Source organism: Coenobita brevimanus, chromosome 70, assembly GCF_032717465.1.
Source record: "Coenobita brevimanus isolate Jiangsu-jjx chromosome 70, ASM3271746v2, whole genome shotgun sequence".
Taxonomy (NCBI): domain Eukaryota; kingdom Metazoa; phylum Arthropoda; class Malacostraca; order Decapoda; family Coenobitidae; genus Coenobita; species Coenobita brevimanus.
Window position 1 is genome coordinate 32,501,920 of NC_137023.1, and position 20,155 is coordinate 32,522,074.

The 20,155-nt window shown below is 42.7% G+C and overlaps 1 protein-coding gene and 1 non-coding gene across 2 annotated transcripts in view; one reads left to right on the forward strand and one right to left on the reverse strand.

The window, feature by feature from the left end:
• Positions 1 to 20,155, forward strand: part of Nnp-1 (Ribosomal RNA processing protein 1 homolog Nnp-1) — a 235,996-nt gene that overhangs the window by 172,749 nt on the left and 43,092 nt on the right. The window contains exon 8 of the mRNA XM_080277637.1: positions 18,776 to 19,855. Coding sequence (XP_080133763.1) covers positions 18,776 to 19,855 — 1,080 coding nt within the window. The remainder of the gene's footprint in view (positions 1 to 18,775; positions 19,856 to 20,155) is intronic.
• Positions 8,770 to 8,888, reverse strand: LOC145406511 (5S ribosomal RNA). The gene has a single exon (XR_013898537.1). It is a non-coding gene; the product is annotated as a 5S ribosomal RNA (ribosomal RNA).

The following is a 20,155-nucleotide window of genomic DNA, read 5'->3' on the forward strand; positions in this document are numbered from 1 at the left end:
TATCCGAATTACCTGCTATTATCTGGACGTAAAAGTCCCCAAGAAATTTGGCTGGCCAGCCAACATGTTCAAACACTCGGTATCGTGGCCTCTGGGCTCGAGCCGTGAGTGGGATGCAGGCATTAAGCCACAGTCAGAGCTAAAATATCTGTCCGCCCCTGTACCGAATGGTCAGACTTGCACACCCTCTAATAACTCCCAACGAACCTCCAGCACTCAAGTAATACAACTGTAACCCACAAGCGGTGTCAAAACGTCCATACGCATTCCCAGCAAAAGTCCAAAGTCACACGGCCACTGAGCTAAGTCTTTCCTGACTGCCACTGAGATTGTAACACAGACCGCGAGCCATGAGTACATGTTCGGTGACAGCGACCGTCCGCCTCTCTACCAAACGTCCAAAGTTGTCCGGTCACCGTGAGTTGTGTTTTTGCATGGCCATTCGGCATCTAACAGACCGCAAGCCACCAGGAAATGTACAGTAAAAGCACCCATCCCCCTCGTGACAGGAGGGCGAAAATCCTGCCCACAGCCTCACTTCTCCCTTCCTCCCGTCCCTCCTCCATACCCTCCCAGCTCCCCCTTCACTCCCTCAGTATGTACCCTCCTCTGTGGTAATAACACTGACTCATGAGTTTTTAATGTTTTTTGCAATTTATTCAGCCACAATTGGTTGTATCAAAATGCTGCAAAATCCACGAGAAAGTTCATGAAATTCTGCTCCTGGACATGTTCTTAACTCTTGGAAGATGCTGGCAAAATTTTGCACTAGGATGGTGGGAAGTTATATGAAGGGACGTTGTACATCAGAACACTTTATTTTCACTGCATTTCTGTACTTTTACTTATCAGTTTTATGTTTTTATTAGCTTATAGTATAAACACCAGTGAAGATGATGGTATACCGTTTACAGGGTATACCAACGTAACCAATTTTCGGGGGCATATTTTCCCGTAGACCCCCCCCCGAGCAATCACTTGTCACAGATAAATGATTTTCAAACCGTCTTCAGGTTTTTTGTGGATTTTTGTTGTTTATGCATTGTTTTCTTGATATATAATATTAATATGGATAATCCTATGTGTGTTTTGATGTCTCAATATGGCAGAACGGTGCCAAAATTAGGATGGGTACTGTACATACAGTAGTGTATAGGTTGGGTGTTTTTTTGGTTTTCAGTGTGTGTGTGTGTGTGTGTGTGTGTGTGTGTGTGTGTGTTTTTTGGTTTTCTTAATGTTTAGCATTACTTTGGATATTCCTGTGTGTGTTTTGATGTCTAAATATGGCAGAAGGACATGAAAATTATGCCAAAATTAGGAGGGGTACTGTGCATACAGTAGTGTACAGGTATAGGTAGGGCATTTTTTGTTTTTTGTTTTTGTTTTTTGCATGTTTTTCTTGGTGTTTACCGTTATTTTGAATATTTCTGTGTACGTTTTGATGTCAAAATATGGCAGTTTGAGCTGAAAACAATGGCAAAATAAGGAGGGGTACTGTACCCTTGATAAAAAAAGTATCAGCATCCATTCAAAATGAGACCTTATGATACTGTACACGGGCTATGATGTATGGGAAATGACACGGATATGTTGCTACTGCGGTTGTACCATTTGTCATTTAGTAAAATCTAACCCCACATTTTCATACGGTATTGCATTATGATGGGCATTGTGAATTTTTGTGAATTAAACAGGAATGCCAACACTATCGATTGAACCAGAGACAAAGCATTGCACATCCATCCCAGGGTGCCGATACTTTTTTCATTGAGGGTACATACAGTAGTGTATAGGTAGGGTGTTTTTTGGTTTTCAGTGTTTTTTCTGCATGGTTTTCTTGGTGTTTAGCGTTACTTTGGATATTCCTATGTGTGTTTTGATATCTAAATAAGCCTGAATGACTGGAAAACACTGCCAAATTAAGCATAGGTACTGTACAAATAGGTTAAGTATAGGTTGGGTCTGGGTATAGTAGGGGAATTGTGTTCATTATCTGGATGTTGCCACTACCTGGACATGCCTTTGGCTCTATTAATCCAGATAAATGAGGGATTGCTGTATAGTGGAGTAGTATGCAAGTGATCCAAAATTGTTTTTCATAGATATATAAACAGTAAAATGAAAATTAACGATAAAATTGTAAGGTTAAAAGATGATAGTATAGAAATGAATGAGAAGAAGATTTGTTTGAGATTATGAATGAGAAATTCCAGGCAGTATATGTAAAAGAAGAGGATTTTCTTAGATCTGAAATAAATTAATTTGAACCTGATGAGCTTTTGGAATCGATGAAAGATGTGGATGTAACCAAAACCATGGGACTTGATAAAATTTTTGGTAGGGTAGTCAAGGAATGTGCTGAAGAGTTAATTAAACCAAGATACTAAGATCATAAAATGTTCCCTAATGGAGGGAGATTTGCTAAGGGATTGGAAGGAAGCAAATATTGTACCAATATATAAGATCGAAGTAAGATAGAGAAATAGAAGAAGTGAACGACAGGAGGAAGGAGTAGTTGCAAGGAGAGTGGAAAGGTTACAAGAGGATGAGAAAAAGGCAGAACATAAGAGAGAAGTGGAGAACGATTGGATAAATATGAATTGAAGCAGATGGGGACGTGGAAGGTGTGTGCAAGATATTCACAGAAGAAATATGTGCAGCATGTGATGTGGTGTGTGGGGTGAAGTGAAGATAGAAGGGGGTGCAAGGAACAGCATGGTGGAATGAAGAGGTGAGGCAGGCTGTGACAAAAAAGAAGAAAGCATACAATGAATGGATGAGAAATAGGGGTGTGGAAGAAGTTGAGAGGCGGAAGAGAGAGTTACATATAGAAAGGAAGAGAGAGATGAAAAGATTAGTAAGAAGAGAGTGGATGAGGAATTTGAAAGGAATTTGAGTGTAAAGTGGAGGGTATGTTAGAAAATGTTCTGGAAAGAGGTGAAGAGAGTAAGACAGGGTGGGAGTGAAGTTAGCAGGGGAGTGAAAGATAAAAATGGTAGCTTACTAATGGAGAAGGGAGAAAAAGTGAGCAGATGGAGAGAACACTTTAAGGAATTGTTGAACATAGAGGATGGAAGTAATGTGAGTATAAGTGGCTAGGGAATGGCTGGGAGAAGGAGGGAGGTGAGAAGACAGGAAGAAATCAGTAGGATACAAGTTGTGGAAGCAATGAAGAAAGTCAAATTGGGGAAAGCCCCAGGAATTGATGGGTGTGTGGTGAATTGCTGAAGCATGGGGGAGAGATAGTAGTAGAATGGATGTGGAAGATGTGCAGATTGGCCTGGGAGGAAGGTAGAGTCCCAGAGGATTGGAAGTCAGGTATAATTATTCCCTTGTACAAAGGAAAAGGGGATGAAAAATTGTGTGGTAATCATAGGGGCATTTGTCTTCCTAGTGTAATAGGAAAAGTGAATGGTAGGATACTTATTGACAGAGTTAGGGAATTAGTTGGAGAAGAACAGGGAGGCATTAGGAAGGGAAGAGGTTGTGTAGATCAGATATTCATTCTTAGATCCTTAGTGGAAAAGATTCTAGAGAAGGGAAAGAAGTTGTATGCGGCCTTCGTGGATTTGGAGAAAGCATATGACAGGGTGGATAGACAAGGATTGTGGAGGGTGGATAGACAAGGATTGTGGAAAGTATTAAGAATATATGGAGTAGATGGGAAGTTGTTGAATGCTGTGAAGAGTATGTATGATGGTGCTAAGGCTGCAGTGCGTGTGGATGGTGAACTGAGTGAATTTTTCTCTTTGAAGGTTGGGTTGAAACAGGGATGTGTCTTGTCTCCATGGTTGTTCAGTCTGTACATGGATGGGGTAATAAAAGAGATACAAGGTAGGGCAGTGGATGCTGGAGTGGCCCTAGTGAGAGAGAGTAGTGTTTGGAAACTCCCTGTACTGATGTTTGCAGATGATACTATGTTGTTAAGTGAAGACGAAGGGGAGCTGCAAGGCTTGGTGGGTGAGTTTGGGAGAGTGTGTAAGAAATGGAATCTGAAGGTGAATACAGGGAAGAGTAAAGTGATTATCTTTGAGAGAGGTGAAGTCAGTGAATGTACAGTGAGGTTGGATGGTGAGGAAATGGAAAATGTGTGTACGTTTAAGTATTTGGAGAGTGTGATGAGTAAGGATGGAAGTTTGGAGGGTGAAGTGCTTGAAAGGGTACAACAAGGAAGAAAAGTTGCTGGTTCCTTGAAAGCAGTGATAAGAAACAGGGAAGTGAGCATGGAAGTGAAAAAGTTACTATATGACAGTATTGTGATACCAACTCCAATGTATGGAAGTGAAGCTTGGACGTTGTTGGAAGGATACAAGTCAAGAGTGAGAGCAGTGAAAATGAGTTATTTAAGAGGAGCCTGTGGAGACACTTGGAGAGACAGGCTGATAAATGAAGATATTATGGAGCATTTTGGTGTGGATTTGGATGTGATAGGAAGCGTTAGGAGGAACACACTGAGGTGGTTTGGCCATGTGGAGAGGATGGAGAGTGAGAGACTGACGAGGAGAGTGTATGTGAGTGAGGTGGAGAGGGGGAGTGGGAGAGGGAGGCCGAGGATGAGATGGAGGGATGGAGTGGAGAGGTATATGAGAGAGGGGGGTGTGAGTTGGGAGCAGGGCAGTGAAATGGCGGGGGACAAGGTGACATGGAGGCGATTTGTTTGTGGCCACCCTGTACGGGATTAAGGCGTCTGGCAACAGATAGAGATAGATATAAGAGTGGCAGTAGGGATGACCTATTAAACTATTGACCAGTGTCTCTTACAAGCACTGTTTGTTAGCTGTGTGAAAAAAAATCATAAAGAAGAGATAGGTTGCACATTTAGAGAAAAATAATAACCTCTTGGCAGTTTGATATCAGAAAAGGTAGCAACCGGTATTGTATTGAATGTATCATGAACTTGCTGAGTTTTGATGGCAGAGTTTTGAATGTGTTGGGTGGATTGTATTTATCTGGGTTTAAGGAAAGCATTTGATTGAGTAGCACACGAGAGATTGGTTTGGAAATTTTAAAATGATGGTGGCCTAGATGGGGATTTATTAAAGTGGATGAGGAGTTAGCGTATTTTGCAACATGTAACATGCACTTTTTTGTATAAAAATTACCTTCAAATATCCCCATGTGTCCTCGAGGTATGAAGTGATGAATTAGGTGAGAGTTATCTTGGCTTAGTTTAGAAGAACCCATTATACAAATTATCATCTCAGCACTTGACAATCACAGGTATTTTCTAAATTATGGATACTGTTGATTTAATGTAAAAACTCACATGCAAATTTTTTTTCTTGCTATGCAAAGAAAAAGGAACCAATGGCCAAGAGCCCACAAACCTTTCCTTCCAAGAAACAAACAGAAACAATACAACAGAGAGCCAATTTCAAAATCCGTTCATTTCGAGATGCCTGGATGCACTGTGATTAAAAGACTGGAGATCATAGGAAGCAGGAAATACAGACAGAGGGAGACAGGTCCAGAGTTGACCTGTTGCATAAATGAAGGACTGGGAGTAATGGTTAACTCTTGCATTAGAGAGTTGGACAGAAACGGGTTGAGTTTGTTACTAGATGGGTGCTACACGCCCACCATTGAGGTGGAGGGATGGAAGCAGACAGTTCAGAGGAGCAGTGACCAATGAAATAGTAATAGAATAGAGATAAAGATCCAATAGTTTGGCGAAGAGACAGAGATTGATGAGAGCTAGTAAGAGGAGGAGAGTTAATGTGACAAAAAGCCTTTCACTCCACCTTGTTGAGAAGAGCTGTATGTGGGGAGTCTCCCCACAAATGAGAGTTGTACTCCACACAGAGGCGAATAAAACCCATGTATAAAGTCAACAACTGTGCAGGGGTAAAGAAGGTATGGAGGAAGCAGATTTTACGAGAGATGTAATATGATCATTCCATGATAAATCCCTAGGGAATGAAGCCCCAAGTATGTTTAAAGATGATGCAGGATTGAGCTGGATAATTCTAAAGATTAGTGGTACTCCTCTTGAATATTTTGTCGGGTTGATAGGTGTATGAACTGTGAATTGAGTCTTTGATGCATTAAAAACAACAAGATTACTTTTACCTCAGTCAGAGATATGAGCCAAGTCAGACATCAGGTGTGTCATAGCCTCATCCCATGTTTGTGGAAGTAAGTGCTGAGATGGACATTGCAAGAACCAAATGAAAAGGTGAAGGGTGGAATCATCAGTATACAAGTGGATAGGGTTAGATGTACAGCTTAGAGAGTCATTGATGAATAAACGGAAGAGAGTTGGTGATAGGACAGAGCCCTGAGGAACACTACTCTTGATAGATCTAGGAGAAGAACAGTGGCCATCTACAACATCAGCTATAGAACGACCAAAACGAAGCTATAGATGAAGGCACAGATAGAAGGATAGAAACCGTAAGAGGGCAGTTTGGAAATTAAAGATGTATGCCAGACTTGATTGAATGCCTTTGAGACGTCAAGTGCAATGACAAAGCATTCGCCAGAGTCCCAAAAGGAGGATGACCAGGAGTCTGAAAGGTAGGTGGCGAAGGCAGCAGGTGTGTCGTGATTGACTGGTGAAATGTTGAAAGCCTCAGGAGATATAGGAGTGACGAAAGTCACTGACTTGATAAATACGATTATATATGAGTGTTTGTCCCAGATGATTGGCTGAAGAATGTAACTGTAAATGTGTACAAGGGGAAGGGTAATGCCATGGAAAGAGAAAATTATAGAGGCAAAAAACATTTGGACCAGACAGTGTGGGTAATGGAGAGAGTTCTAGAAGGCATGATTAGAGAAAGAGTGATTATTGATGTGATGCAGTTTGAGTTTATGCCAGGCAAAGGGACCACTGATGCTCTGTTCATTGTTTGAAAGCTTCAGGAAAAATATATAGGAAAGAAAAGGGAACTGTACTTTGTTTTTGTTGATTTGGTGAAGGCCTTTGACAGAGTCCCTAGAGAGGCGGCAGTGAGAAAGCTTGGGATCGAGGAGTGGGTGTTTAGGGTGGTTATGGCCATGTATGTGGGTGTTCGCACCCAGGTAAGGGTGAATGGAAATTTGAGTGATAAGTTTTCTGTGAATGTTGGTGTGAATCTGTGGTCAATTTTGAGCCCTTTGTTGTTTATTATGGTACATGAAGCCCTTTCACGTGACTTCAGAAATGGACTCCCATGGGAGACATTGTATGCTGATGATTTGGTGTTGATTGCAGAGAATGAAAGGGAGGCAAGGGTAAGATTTAGGAAGTGGAGAGATGGTATGGGGCACAAGAACTTAAGAGTAAATCCAGATAAAACAAAAGTGATGGTATCTAAGGCTGATGGCAGTACTGTCAAGGAAGAGGGAGAATGGTCATGTGTGATTTGCCACAAGGTATTGGGAAGTAATTCCATCTTGTCCAGTGTTTGTGATAAAGTGGGTGCATAAGAGATTTAGTGGTTTTAGAGGTAGACTGCGAGATAATGCTGATTTCATGTGTGTGGTCATTGATGAATAAAAGGAAGAGAGCCAGGGAGAGCATGTGGAGAATATCAGACATGAATGGATTGAGCTTAATGGTGAGTCTCGTGAGTATGTGGGAGAGTCTTTTTATTTGGGAGACATGTTATGTGCTGGTGGTGGGGCTGGAGGTAGCTCTTTGGCTAGAGTGAGGAATGGTTGGAAGAAGTTCAGGGAGCTGTTGCCTCACCTGACATTGAGAGGGTTCTTCCTCCATGCTAAGGGATCTTTGTATGCAGCATGTGTTAGGAGTGTAATTCTCTATGGTAGTGAGACTTGGGCAGTAAAGGAAGAGGATATTTCCAGGCTCAAACATACAGAAATGGCAGTGATTAGGTGGATTTGCAGTGCATCCTTGAGTGCAAGGCCTGAGGGGGCTAGGTTTACGATGGAAGAGTTGAGAGGTAGGATGGGACTGGAGTGTATTGGTTTTATGATGAATAGATGAGTTGAGAGGTAAGCTGGGACTGGAGTGTATTGGTGTTATGATGATGAGAGGTAGATTGAGATGGTTTGGGCATGTGGAGAGGATAGGGGATGATAATTGGGTGCATGTTAACGTTAGGGGTAGGGTAGCGAGAGGTAGACCGAAAAAGGCTTGGGACGAGGTCATTGAGTGTGACCTCAGGGATAAGAGATTGAATAGGGAAGCCACCATAGATTGAGCAGCATGGAGAGCCACCATTAGGTGACAAAGGCCGATGCATGCGAACATATTGGAGCCTTTAAAAATGAAGTGAAGAACGAAACGAGCTTTCTATGCAGCATAGAAAAGCTATCATGGAAATTTCATAGGAAAGTAGGGAAAAAATTCTTATTGTACACCGTCAACTCAAAAAGGAAAGTAACAGTAAGTCAGCACTATTCGTCGATGTTGTTCTGCAGGTTGTGTCATCCAGGATCTGGAAAAAAGAAAAAAAAAATACGGTAATCCCTCAATTATCCGTCATAATAGAGCCAAAGGCATGAACGGATACAGAGCAATATCCTCTACTGTACCCATACCCAACCTATATGTGCAGTACCTGTCCTAATTTTGGCAGTGTTCTGAGGTCTTTTGGCTGTTTTTAGACAGCAAAGCACACATTGCAATATGCAGTATAATCCTAAACACTAAGAAAACATTGAAAAAAAAAAAAAATGCAAAACTCTACCAGTATATACAGTTTCATTTTTCATTCATTGCCAGACGCCATGTATCCCAAATGGGGTGGCCAAGGGCTTTGAGTTAATTGTTTTACAGGGAGAAGCACTAATCCTCCACCAACCCCACTTGACACGTAGGGATGCCAACAGCATCTGGTGTTCCCAGGCGGTCACCCATCCAAGTACTAACCAGACCCAACGTTGCTTAACTTCGCTGATCGGACGGGAAGCGGTGTACTCAACGTGGTATGGCCGTTTGCATACAGTACAGTAATCCCTCTAATATCCGGACGCCCAATAACCGAACATCCCCACTAACCGAACCTTATCGTCCTGGGATCAAACATTCCCAAAATGGTCCGAAAATCCAAAAAAATTGGAAAAAAAAATCGATTTTTTGCCGTCCGTAATTTGAACTTGCTGCGCGCGCCGCGTGAGAGCATTGTTTTGGTTCGTCATTCCTCCGACGTCCGATAGAGCGCCGCTGCATCCTCCCCACTTCCCGCCTGTCTCTCACCGCGACAAGACCTACGCTCTTCGTCATGGCTGCCCACGTGCTCGCTTTTGTGGTGGTGCCGTACTTGCTGCAAGGCCTCCTGCTGCTCTCTGCCCTACTCTTAGTGTGTGTGATGATGGCCCCGCCTCCTGAGAAAAGGAAGAGAGTGGTGTTGACTCTGGAGAAGAAACGGGAGATATTGGAGAAGGTTGATGCGGGTTGGTCTTCCTCTCGCATTCTCCAGCGAGTTCAACCTGGCCCGGTCGACTTTGTTTGATATCAAGTGTTCCCGAGACAAGCTCATGCAGTACACGGCTGACTTCTCGTCGAGAAGCAAACGCAACGTGGAGAGGAAGGTTATGTTTACTCCCAAGTATGCAGAGATCGACCGCTCCACGTTGATTTGCATCGACAGCAACGTGCAGCTGGTGTGATGGTACGTGGAACGGAGCTGAAGGCTGCTGCTGAGAAGTTTGCAAGGCTTCACGACGCCCTAGACTTCAAGGCATCCAAGGGTTGGCTCTTCGCGTTCAAGTTGCGACATGGCCTTACTAACCGTAAAGCACATGGCGAAGCATTGACGCTAACGAGGATGGAGTGGACGAGTTTCGGCACAAGGTGAAAGGCTTGATCGACAGGGAGGGCCTCACTCTCGGTCAAGTCTATAACGCTGACGAAACTGGCCTATTCTATCGCTCGGGTGCCAACGAACACTCTCGCCGATGAGACGGAGAAGTGTGTACCTGGCCGCAAGCTTTCTAAGGAACGGATATCTGCTTTGTGTTGTGCCAATGCTAACGGCATGCACCGGCTTAAGCCCGTTATTGTTGGCCGTGCAAAGCAGCCTCGGTGCCTTCGTGGGGTGATGGATGTCCTTCCTGTCGTATGGTACCATTCTTTGAAAGCATGGTTCACAGCTGTGATTTTCAAAGACTGGTTTCACCATCACTTCGTCAAGGAGGTCATACATTACCAGACGAAGACACTGGGAATTCCTCGCGACCAGGTAAAGGCTCTCCTTCTCCTCGACAATGCACCTGCCCACCCGTGCGACAAGGACTTGGTTGCTGAGAATGGCCGTATTAGGTGCATGTTTCTGCCACCTAATACGACTGCTCTCATTCAACCAATGGACCAAGGAGTGATCGTGGCAACAAAGCGCCTGTACCGTCGGAAGTTCCTGGACGAGGTGATGGTGGTTCTCGAGGACGAGGACGAGCGCAGGGAAGGACGTGACACTCGAGGCAAGCGGACTTTGGAAAACCTTCGCCGCTACAACATCAAGTCTGCGCTGTACAACTGGGCTAGTGCATGGAAGGAAGTCCCTGTGAAAACTCTTGAAAATGGTTGGTCTCGTCTGCTTCTCGGAACAGATGTGGAGTACGATTTCCTAGGGTTTGACGTGGATGACTTCCATGCACGGCTCGTACGCACGGCGACGATGTTGATGTGGACGATGTTCGTGAGTGGTTGGACGGACGACGAGGGCGATCCTGGGTATCAGACGTTGTCTGATATCGAGATCGCGTCTTCGGTTGCTGGTGTCAGTCCCGAACTTGAAGATTCCGACGACGAAGGCGATGATGATGCAGACTCCGCCCAGCAGGACACTACTCCAGCCATCCCCAAGCTGAGCGCACTCCGGGAACATCTAGAGTTCGTCCTAGACTACCTGGAACACCCGGACTGCGACAGGGAGATGGGGCCCTTGGGACTCGTGGAGGAAGTGCGTGCTTTCCGGCAGCGCATCATCAATCGCCAGAATCGTCGGTCCTTGCGTCAGTCAACGATTGACAGTTTTTTAAGGCCCGTGACCCCCGCTGTGCCAAGCCCTGGTTCCACTCCGTTGCCTCCCCAAGACAGGCCCTCATGCTCCGAGCCACAGCCCAGCACATCAGCTACAGTGGAGTCACCGCTCGACGTGAGTTTGCGGCTGTCTTCAGAGTCTTCTGTAGTCGGTACGCCATCACAACTACCCACCGATGCACCCCTTGGACGCCTGCCAGTGATACTCTCGGGCTCTGACAGTGAATAAACAGCAAGAACTTCTCCACTAGACCACACGGGAATTTTGAGTGTTGTGCAGTGAAAAAAACGGTGTGTTGTGTTAAGGTTTTCAAGTTGGGAGAATAGTCTATTTAGATAAGAAATTTAAGGTAACTAACCTTATTTGTTTTGGATTTGGAATCTTAATAAAACTTGGGAAAAGTTAATGTGCAACACTTAAATTTAATGGAACATTATTTGGACTAAAGTGAACACTGTGAAAAGAACGGACTTCTGTGTGTTAGTGACTAAGTTCAGTGCAAGACTTCAGGAAGAGTGTAGTGCAAGTGCTTCAGGAAATCGTTCTTACTGTCAGAGTCCGAGAGGAGGCGGTTATTCATCGAGGTGGCCAGGGACTTGCTGTAAGTAGCCAAAATGTTTCATGTTGTACTATTTTCCATACTATATTTACCAGAATGTTTCATATTGTATTTTTTCCCATACTATACTTACCAGAAAGTGTCATACTGTACTTCTTTCCATACTAAACTTACCTCATGCATGTGCAGTAGGAATGTGTTTTTCAGAGTTCGGTTAGGTTCGGTTAGGTTAGGTTCGGTTAGAGTCCATAAGTACCAGAATGTTTATTAATGTATGAACATACTTCTAAACCCACATTTTATGTGTCTATTGCATTTATTTCAGTCATTTATGTGCCTTATTGGTGTGATTTGGGTGTTAAATAGGTGCTATGCATGTCCGGAGGGAGTTGTATAGGTGTTTCTCTGTGTTAGGGTCCGTAAGTACAAGTCCATAAGCTGGGGCCCAATATCCGGACAAAACCAATATCCGAACCTACCGATGGCTCTATTGATCCGGATATTGGAGTGATTACTGTAATTATATACAGTACCCCTCCTAATTTTGGCAGTGGTCTGCGGTCTTTCAGCTCTTCTTAGACATAAAAACACACATTGGAAAATACAACATAATCCTAAACACTTAGAAAACAATGCCTTTTAAAAAAAAAATTACTGTATGCAAAACCTTACCAGTAGTTACAGTACCCCTTCTAATTTTGGCAGTGTTCTATGGTCTTCCAGCAGTATTTAGACATCCAGACACATGGGAATATCCAGTAATGCTAGGCACTAAGAAAACAATGCCTAAACAACAAAAATCCACAAATATCCTACCTGTAACGTACAGTACCCTTCCTAATTTTGGCAGTGTTCTCCAGTCTTTCAGCTGTATTTAGACATCATAACACGTGGGAATATGCACCATAATGCTAGACACTAAGCAAGCAATGCCGAAACAACAAAAGTCCACAAAAAAAAGAAAAGAAAAGACGACAGTTGCAGTATTTTTAATCCTTTCAGGAATTCTAAAAGTTTCTCAGACAGTAAGAGTGATGGCTGACTCCGTTCACAAAGAAAAAAATTTCATTCAATTTCAACGTGCCCCCCGAAAATTGGTTATATTGGTATACATTGTATACTGTCATCTTCGCTGATGTTTATACCATAAGATAAGCTAATAAAAACACACAAAATGATAAGTAAAAGTACATCAAAGCACTGAGACTAAACTTGTTGGAGAGTAAAAAATACCTTCAGATAACTTCCCAACACCCTAGTGCAAAATTTTGCCCCTTACCATGCAAGAGCTAAGCATATGTCTAGATGCAGAATTTCATGAGCTTTTGCCTCAGAATTTCGATATGACCAATAGTATTTGAATAAATAGCAGAAAACTGTCAAACTCACACAGGGATGATACATGACACAAAGGTGGGGGAGGACTGAGGGAGAGGGAGGGAGGAAAACTGGCCAGCTGTAAGCATGGGGAGGAATGGAGGGAAGACTGTTGAGGGGAAGAAGCAAGAGATCCCACTGGACTTTTACTGTTTGGAGAGGAGACAGAGAGGCACTTTTGCTCTGCTGGTGTTACTTCTAGGGCGGTATGTTCCATTGATCCAGCAGGCCAGGAAACTTTCATCATTTGGTAAGAACCTGTACAGCCATTCTCAATCACCTTGTGGTTTACGTCTGTTTTCCTAGTGCATGGCCAGTATTTTTTTTTTTTTTTTTTTTATGTGACCGACTCTGGGCATAGGTTTCACAGCCTGCACTCAAGGCCCAGTAGTCCTTCCTACATACCATACACCTCTACATGTCACCACTTCGGCGCTAACAGCCACCATCCAAATTGAATACATGCTAGGGCTGTCTCATACAGGACTGGTGTATTGGTATTAGCGGGGGTATTTTTACAACATGTCAACCGGTCTACTGGTAGATCAGTAAAGTCTTCTTTTAAGAAATTCAAATCCTTAAACTGTTCCCTGCCCCAGCAGAGATTTGAACCTGGGTCCGGTAGGACTGCAGGCCACCTCTCTACCGATTGAGCCATCGCCTCCCCCATGTTTCCGTTGATCGGGATGGCTGGGCGATTTCAACCATATGTTAGGGATCCATACAGCCATTCATGCTCACCTTGTGGGTTAGGGGGTATTACCTGCGCATGGACAGAGAAGACGGAGAACCTCTATCTATCTATATACCTAGGCTGCTTCCCCCAAGGAAAGGGAGGTAGCCGAGACAGGACGACACACTCCCCATTTACTCATCCATTCAAACACATTCATTCGCATCTTAGCCCCAAAGGGGAGAACGGACAGATCCACACCGCACAAGGGTTAACTGCGCAATGCAATCAGTGACATCCGCAGCAGGGCCCGTCAGCAGAACTGGTTTACCCCTGCCACATCATAACAAACCCATCCCCTTACTCGCACCTGACCTGACTAGCTGATCAGACCAAATGCGGGAGAATATCCCCTCAGGGCTGCGTCATCACTTATTCATTCACAATTTCTCTCCATTTATTTCTGTCAAGCAGAGCCACTCTTCCTTGCTCAACAGACATCCCTCTCGCATCCAGTGCTCTCTTCACACTGTCCATCCATCCTATTCGTGGTCTTCCTCTCAGCCTTACACCTCTCACATCAGATCTAGTTATCTTTTTCACCAATTGCTCATTATCCATTCTCTCCATATGCCCAAACCATCGCAACACCCTCTGCTCAACTCTACCAGCCATCTCCCGAACAACTCCAGTTCTCCTTCGCACTTCATCATTTCGCACCCGATCCAGACGTGTCACTCCACACATACTCCTCAGACACCTCATCTCCATTACATTCAAACTTTTCCTCTCTGCTACACCCATATTCCATGTTTCAGCCCCATATAATGCAGTCGGTACCACAACACCCTCATACAGCCTTCTCTTTACATTCATTCTAAGCGAACAACATTTAAACACTTTTTTCATTCCTCCCAGCACCTTTCCTACTTCATTTATTCTAAACTTCACATCTGCATCTATTCTTCCATCCACAGCAACATGTGACCCTAGATATTTAAAACAATCTACTTCCTCAAGCAACTCACCATTCAAAACTATATTCATCCCCCTACCATCTATCAACCTCGTACACTTCATCACTTTACTCTTATTCTCATTTACTTTCAATTTCCTCCTTTCACACACCCTTCCAAACTCCTCTACCAACTGTCTCAATCTCTCCTCTGAATCAGTCACCAGTGCAGTATCATCTGCAAACAGCAGCTGCTTCAGATTCCACTCTCCACCATCAACATTCACCAGACTCAGACCTCCACCTAAAACTCCTGCATTCACCTTCCTTACAACACCATCCATGTAAATATTAAACAACCAAGGCGACATCACACATCCCTGTCGCACCCCCACTCTCACGGGAAACCAATCACTCACAGCATTTCCCACTCTTACACACGCGCTACTATTTACATAAAAACTTTTCACCCCTTTTAGTAACCTACCATCAAGTCCATACAATCTTAAAACAGTCCACAAAGCCTCCCTATCAATGCTATCATATGCTTTCTCTAAATCCATAAATGCCCAAAACACATCCTTGCCTTTCGCTAAATGCTTTTCACACACTTGTCTCACAGCAAACACCTGATCAACGCATCCCCTCCCTCTCCTAAAGCCACACTGCTCATCACCAATCACTCCCTCTGTACCCTCTCTAACTCTCATAATTAACACTCTACCATACACCTTACCTACAACACTCAACAGACTTATACCCCTAAAGCTAGTACATTCATACTTATCACCCTTGCCTTTATACAACGGGGAACCACTGAAAGAAATTTTTTTTTTTTTACTTTGTCGGCCAGTCGGCCGGCCACCAAAGCCAGAGCTTTTATGAATGGTTACGGACAAATAAATCTGGTTATGGTTATAATTTTTTTTTTTTTTTTTTTTTTTTTTTTTTTTCCCCCCCGACTCTGGGCATAGGCTTCACAGCCTGCTATCAAGGCCCAGCAGTCCTCCTACATACCATACACCTCTAAATGTCACCAAGGCCTAATGAACAGATACGGACTGTACAGATAATGGAGGGATTACTATCCATCCATTCATCATCCAATCCTACGTTGTCCCATGAGGAGCGTAGAAGCCCGGGGCTAGGCAAGTTGGTCCACACATTTAAGAAGAGAGTGACCAGCCTTACTCATCCCTGAGTGGCATTACGTGAGCAATAAACCCCAACCACCCCTTGAATGTAAACCTTCACCGGCTCAATCCTATTGGAATGCTGTAATTACCCACTAAACCACCAGGCGCAATAATTTGGTTATATTGTTACCACCCAGCGTAGTAAATGGTTTCCTGGTGTACAGGAAACCATTTGGCTTGTCACTCAGTGTAGAGTCATCCATAGGCAGAAAGAAGAGGAAAGAATGAAGGAAAGACAGAAGTGGGAGTGTAAAGTTACCCGTAGGCAGAAGGATGTGGAAAAAATGAAGTAAAGAAAGACAGAAGAGGAAGGATGGAAAGAACGAAGGAGAAGGGGAAAGGCCAGGCACCCGAGAGCAGCAGTACATCATGTGAGTGGATGGTGAGTGCCTCCACCTACCACTATTACTGTATGTATATTACAGAAATGTATTATTATTTAGCTAGGGGTTCAAAGACAAATACTTATCCAAGTGATTTTTAAAGGTTAGTACTGTATCACAGTTTACTGCATTGGAGGGCAGTATGTTCCATATACTGTATATACATCTCAGTTAAAGAAGAAATGCATACCTTAATGTGACTGAAATCGTTTGGTGATATTTTATGCCCATTACCTCTAATATAGTTTGAGCTGTCATCTGTGAAGTATTTATCAATAGCCATATAATCGTGTCGTTTAGATATTTTGAATACTTGATTTAAATCTCCTTGTAACCTGCGTTTAGCTAAGGTAAAGAGATTCAGGGGTTTTAAACATTCCTCGTGTAGTTTATTTCCCAATTTAGGTATCATCTTTGTCACCCTTTGCTGTATGGTTTCAAGTTTCTCCATACAGTCATTACTCGTTTTACGATGGGGTTACGTCAGGTCATACCTTATAGTATACCGATTTTATCGTAAATTGGGAGATTGAAACCTATTATAAAAGGGGGGTTACGTCAACTCAACTTCCCAAAGTCACCTAACCAAGACTGAACCATAAATGACAACCGACCTTCATTCCTTCATGTGTTGGTCCAAGTCGTCTCCAAGTCGTCCCTCCCGAGGCTGGGGAACAGCCTGTGCTTACAGGCACTAGTGGTCAGCTCTGAGTCAGACAGGAACAGGTTAGGGAGAGGGGAATCCGGTCCATACCTGCACCAACCTTGGCACTGGGACCCATCCCTGCACCAACCATAGCGCTGGGGTTTACACTGGCACTGACCTTACCACTGGGCACACAAATCCACAGTACTGCAGTACAGTGTTTGGCTGAGAGGTGACGATAACAGGGGGACACACATGAACAAGTTGAAAAGACAGGGCTTTGAAGGGGGGGCGGGACCTAAACCATAACAATGCCTGCATGCCGGGGCTGCCATCTTGCCTGAGACAAGCGACAGTCACCTTGCTTGTGCCTGGCACTTTCCGATGGCACAATCGATATAGCGGGAAATTTATTGTAAATCGCATTTTGGGGTGGAACTTTTCTATTATCGTTGTAGTGAATTATCGTAAACCTAATCATCGTAAAACGAGTAATGACTGTATATTTATAATACGGTGATCAGAATTGAATGCAGTACTCCAAATGCAGGCATACTAAGGACTTACATGGAGTGAGGATAGTATTTTTGGCTTAATATTTGAATGCTCTACGTATGAGTCCACTAACTTCATTGACTTTTTTTTTTTTTTTTTTTTTTTTTTTTTTTTTTTAAATAAGCAGCCTCTGTACACTGTTTGCTTTGTTTCAGATAATTTATTATTATAACTTCAAAGTCTTTTTCATGGTTTACACTTTCAAAACCCACATAACAAGAGAGGCACATAGTTCATTGCTTCATCACAGGCTCCATCACATCCTTATACTTGTCTGCTACACACCCTCTTACCACAGAGAAATAAAACATAAACAGCTTTCCATATGTTGTCAAGGAATGCTTCAAGACCGTGCTTTCTTCTCCACCCATGGCTGTGCTACACAAAAACAACCAACACAGCTATCTAAAACCTCTGGCAAAGCAGTATTGTTTTGTGGGTTCCCATCATATACAATGTGTTTGTCCCAGTTACTGCTCTTACTAGAGAAACACACATTCACAGCCAGACTATGATATGTATGGTCCTCACAAGTCTCTTTTTTTCAGTACTAAAGCAACATTCAACTCACAAACAGATCAGTGTGTCATTTTTGTGATGCAGTACTTCACAATGCGATGCATTCACTTCACCACAACACAAGTAAACCTCCTCCATAACCTCAACAGAAATCTCTCAGAGTGTCTGATTGAAGCAGTTCGATTCTTTCAGTCCATTGGGTTCATATCCTAATGAATCTAGGGTCACAACACCAATAACAACCACAAGAAAAAGAACGACAAGCTCATTCAGAGAGCACATTCCTCTGCCAAGACATCACCATCCTTCCTTTTGACCATGACCTTTGACCTTTATCCCCAGATTTAAGTGCTTGTTACTCAGATGGTCTTCAGTTGTTATTTCAGATGTAGTGTAAGTCTGTCCGAAAGTTTTTCCATGATGGTGCTGACACAGACTGACAGATGGCCTATCAGTCCAAGTAAAAAGCATTTCTGCCTTGGTAGAGATAACCACAACAACAATAATCCTAATTGCCTTCCAACAGAATTCTTCTGTTTGCATTATATTAGTTTATGTTGTTTGTAGATATTGGAAAAAAAGCTACTATCACTGACATATACATATTCTTCATTAAATTAATTTTCATATTCTCACTAGATAAATCATTTTTCAAGTGCCTGTATACATATATAGTTCACATTCAGAGGAAAAGGAGATGGGCCAGTAAATTGTATATTGTATTGTGTTATTTCATTTATAAAGGCTCCAACATGTTGCATACGTCGCTATTAGGTGACCAAGGCTGACACATGGAAACATTTTGGAGCTTTTATAAATGATACAGTATGATATGATATACTGTACAGTTTAGTGACCCAACTTTTCCTCTTAATGTGAACTATATATATGTATACAGGCTCTTGGAAAAGGAGTTCTTAAAAACGTTTTATTTATTGGGAAGATAAATGACATTAATACAACTTTAACTTCTGGTTGCAGAAATTCGAGGAAAAAGTCAAAGAAGGTCGGAAGATTGAAACCAGTGATGACGATAGTGGGGTGGACTTGGGACCGACAAAAAAAGAGGTACAGAGATTAAAAAAATTTACTGCAATGAAAAAGAGGAAACAGAAACAGAAAGCCGCAAAGAAGAATAGGAAACTCGAAGGACGAGCAGAGAAGAAGAAAATGGACAAACAGCAAGAAATGCAGGCAATTAAGCAAGTTCAGGGTGTAGAGAATATGCTTCAGTGTGTCAGATCTGTTACTGGGATCCCTAATGCTTCCATTGCAGACAAAAAAGCAGACAAGAAAATTGCAAATGGAGTTAATGGATTTGACATATCAGCCATGCTGAAAAGAAATATGAAGACAAAAAATATATATACCAGTGCTGGATTCTCAGTAGAGTCCCTGAAAACTGGAAAGAAAAGGAGTAATAATGAATCAGTTGAATTACCAAGGAAGAAGAAAAAGAGTTGCTCCTTCATTGTGTCTGATATTCATATTCCTCACACAGAACACAGTATCTGCTTTGATGAGAACAGGACAACAGAACACAAATCTGTGAAAGAAGGTGGTCAAGGAGTAAAAGTATCCCAGAGTAAGAACGTTAATGTAATTTCATCAGATAAAGTTAATTCATCTTGGGATAAACACAAAAAACTTGAAGTTGCATCAAAGGAAATCAGTTCATCTCAGAGCAAAAACAAGGAATTAAATTTAGTTCCAGAATATTATTCACTTGACAGGGAAGCTGTGCATATACCAGCAGAAAAACAGTTACAGAAAAAATGCAAAAATATAACGTCTCGGCCAGTTAATATATCAGTGACACCTAGCAATACATCTGGAAAGCACTCCCAGAAGACACAAATTGCAGGTGCACCAGCAGTTTTAGCCGAAAAAAAGCTGGTGATTAACTTTTCAGACACCAGTGAACAGAAAGGATTAAAAAGTCTTTCAGTAAATGGTACAGAGTGGGAGAAACCTCTGAAGAAAGGAGAGTTTGAAATTTTTATTAAAAGTAGAAAGCAGATCAACAGAGACAAGAAGAAAGGCGCAGCTCAAACTAGAAAGGTAAGGTGATGGATGTTTGTTTTTTATTCGCATTATGATTATAATCATCATCTTCATCAATACCATGATCATGATCATTACAGTAAACTCCCGATTATCTGGTGTATTAGAGCCAAAGGCCTGACATATACTGTCAAAAAGCTGGGTTATGCAAAAGTCCCCTCCTAGGGGCCCCTAACCCCTCAACCCTGTATTACTTATCCACCGTCCAACCCCTATAAAATGCTTTAAAATGTCAAAAAACAGCCAACAGCCATTCTTGAAAATAAGATACTGTAATGTACTGTTAAGTGCACTGTA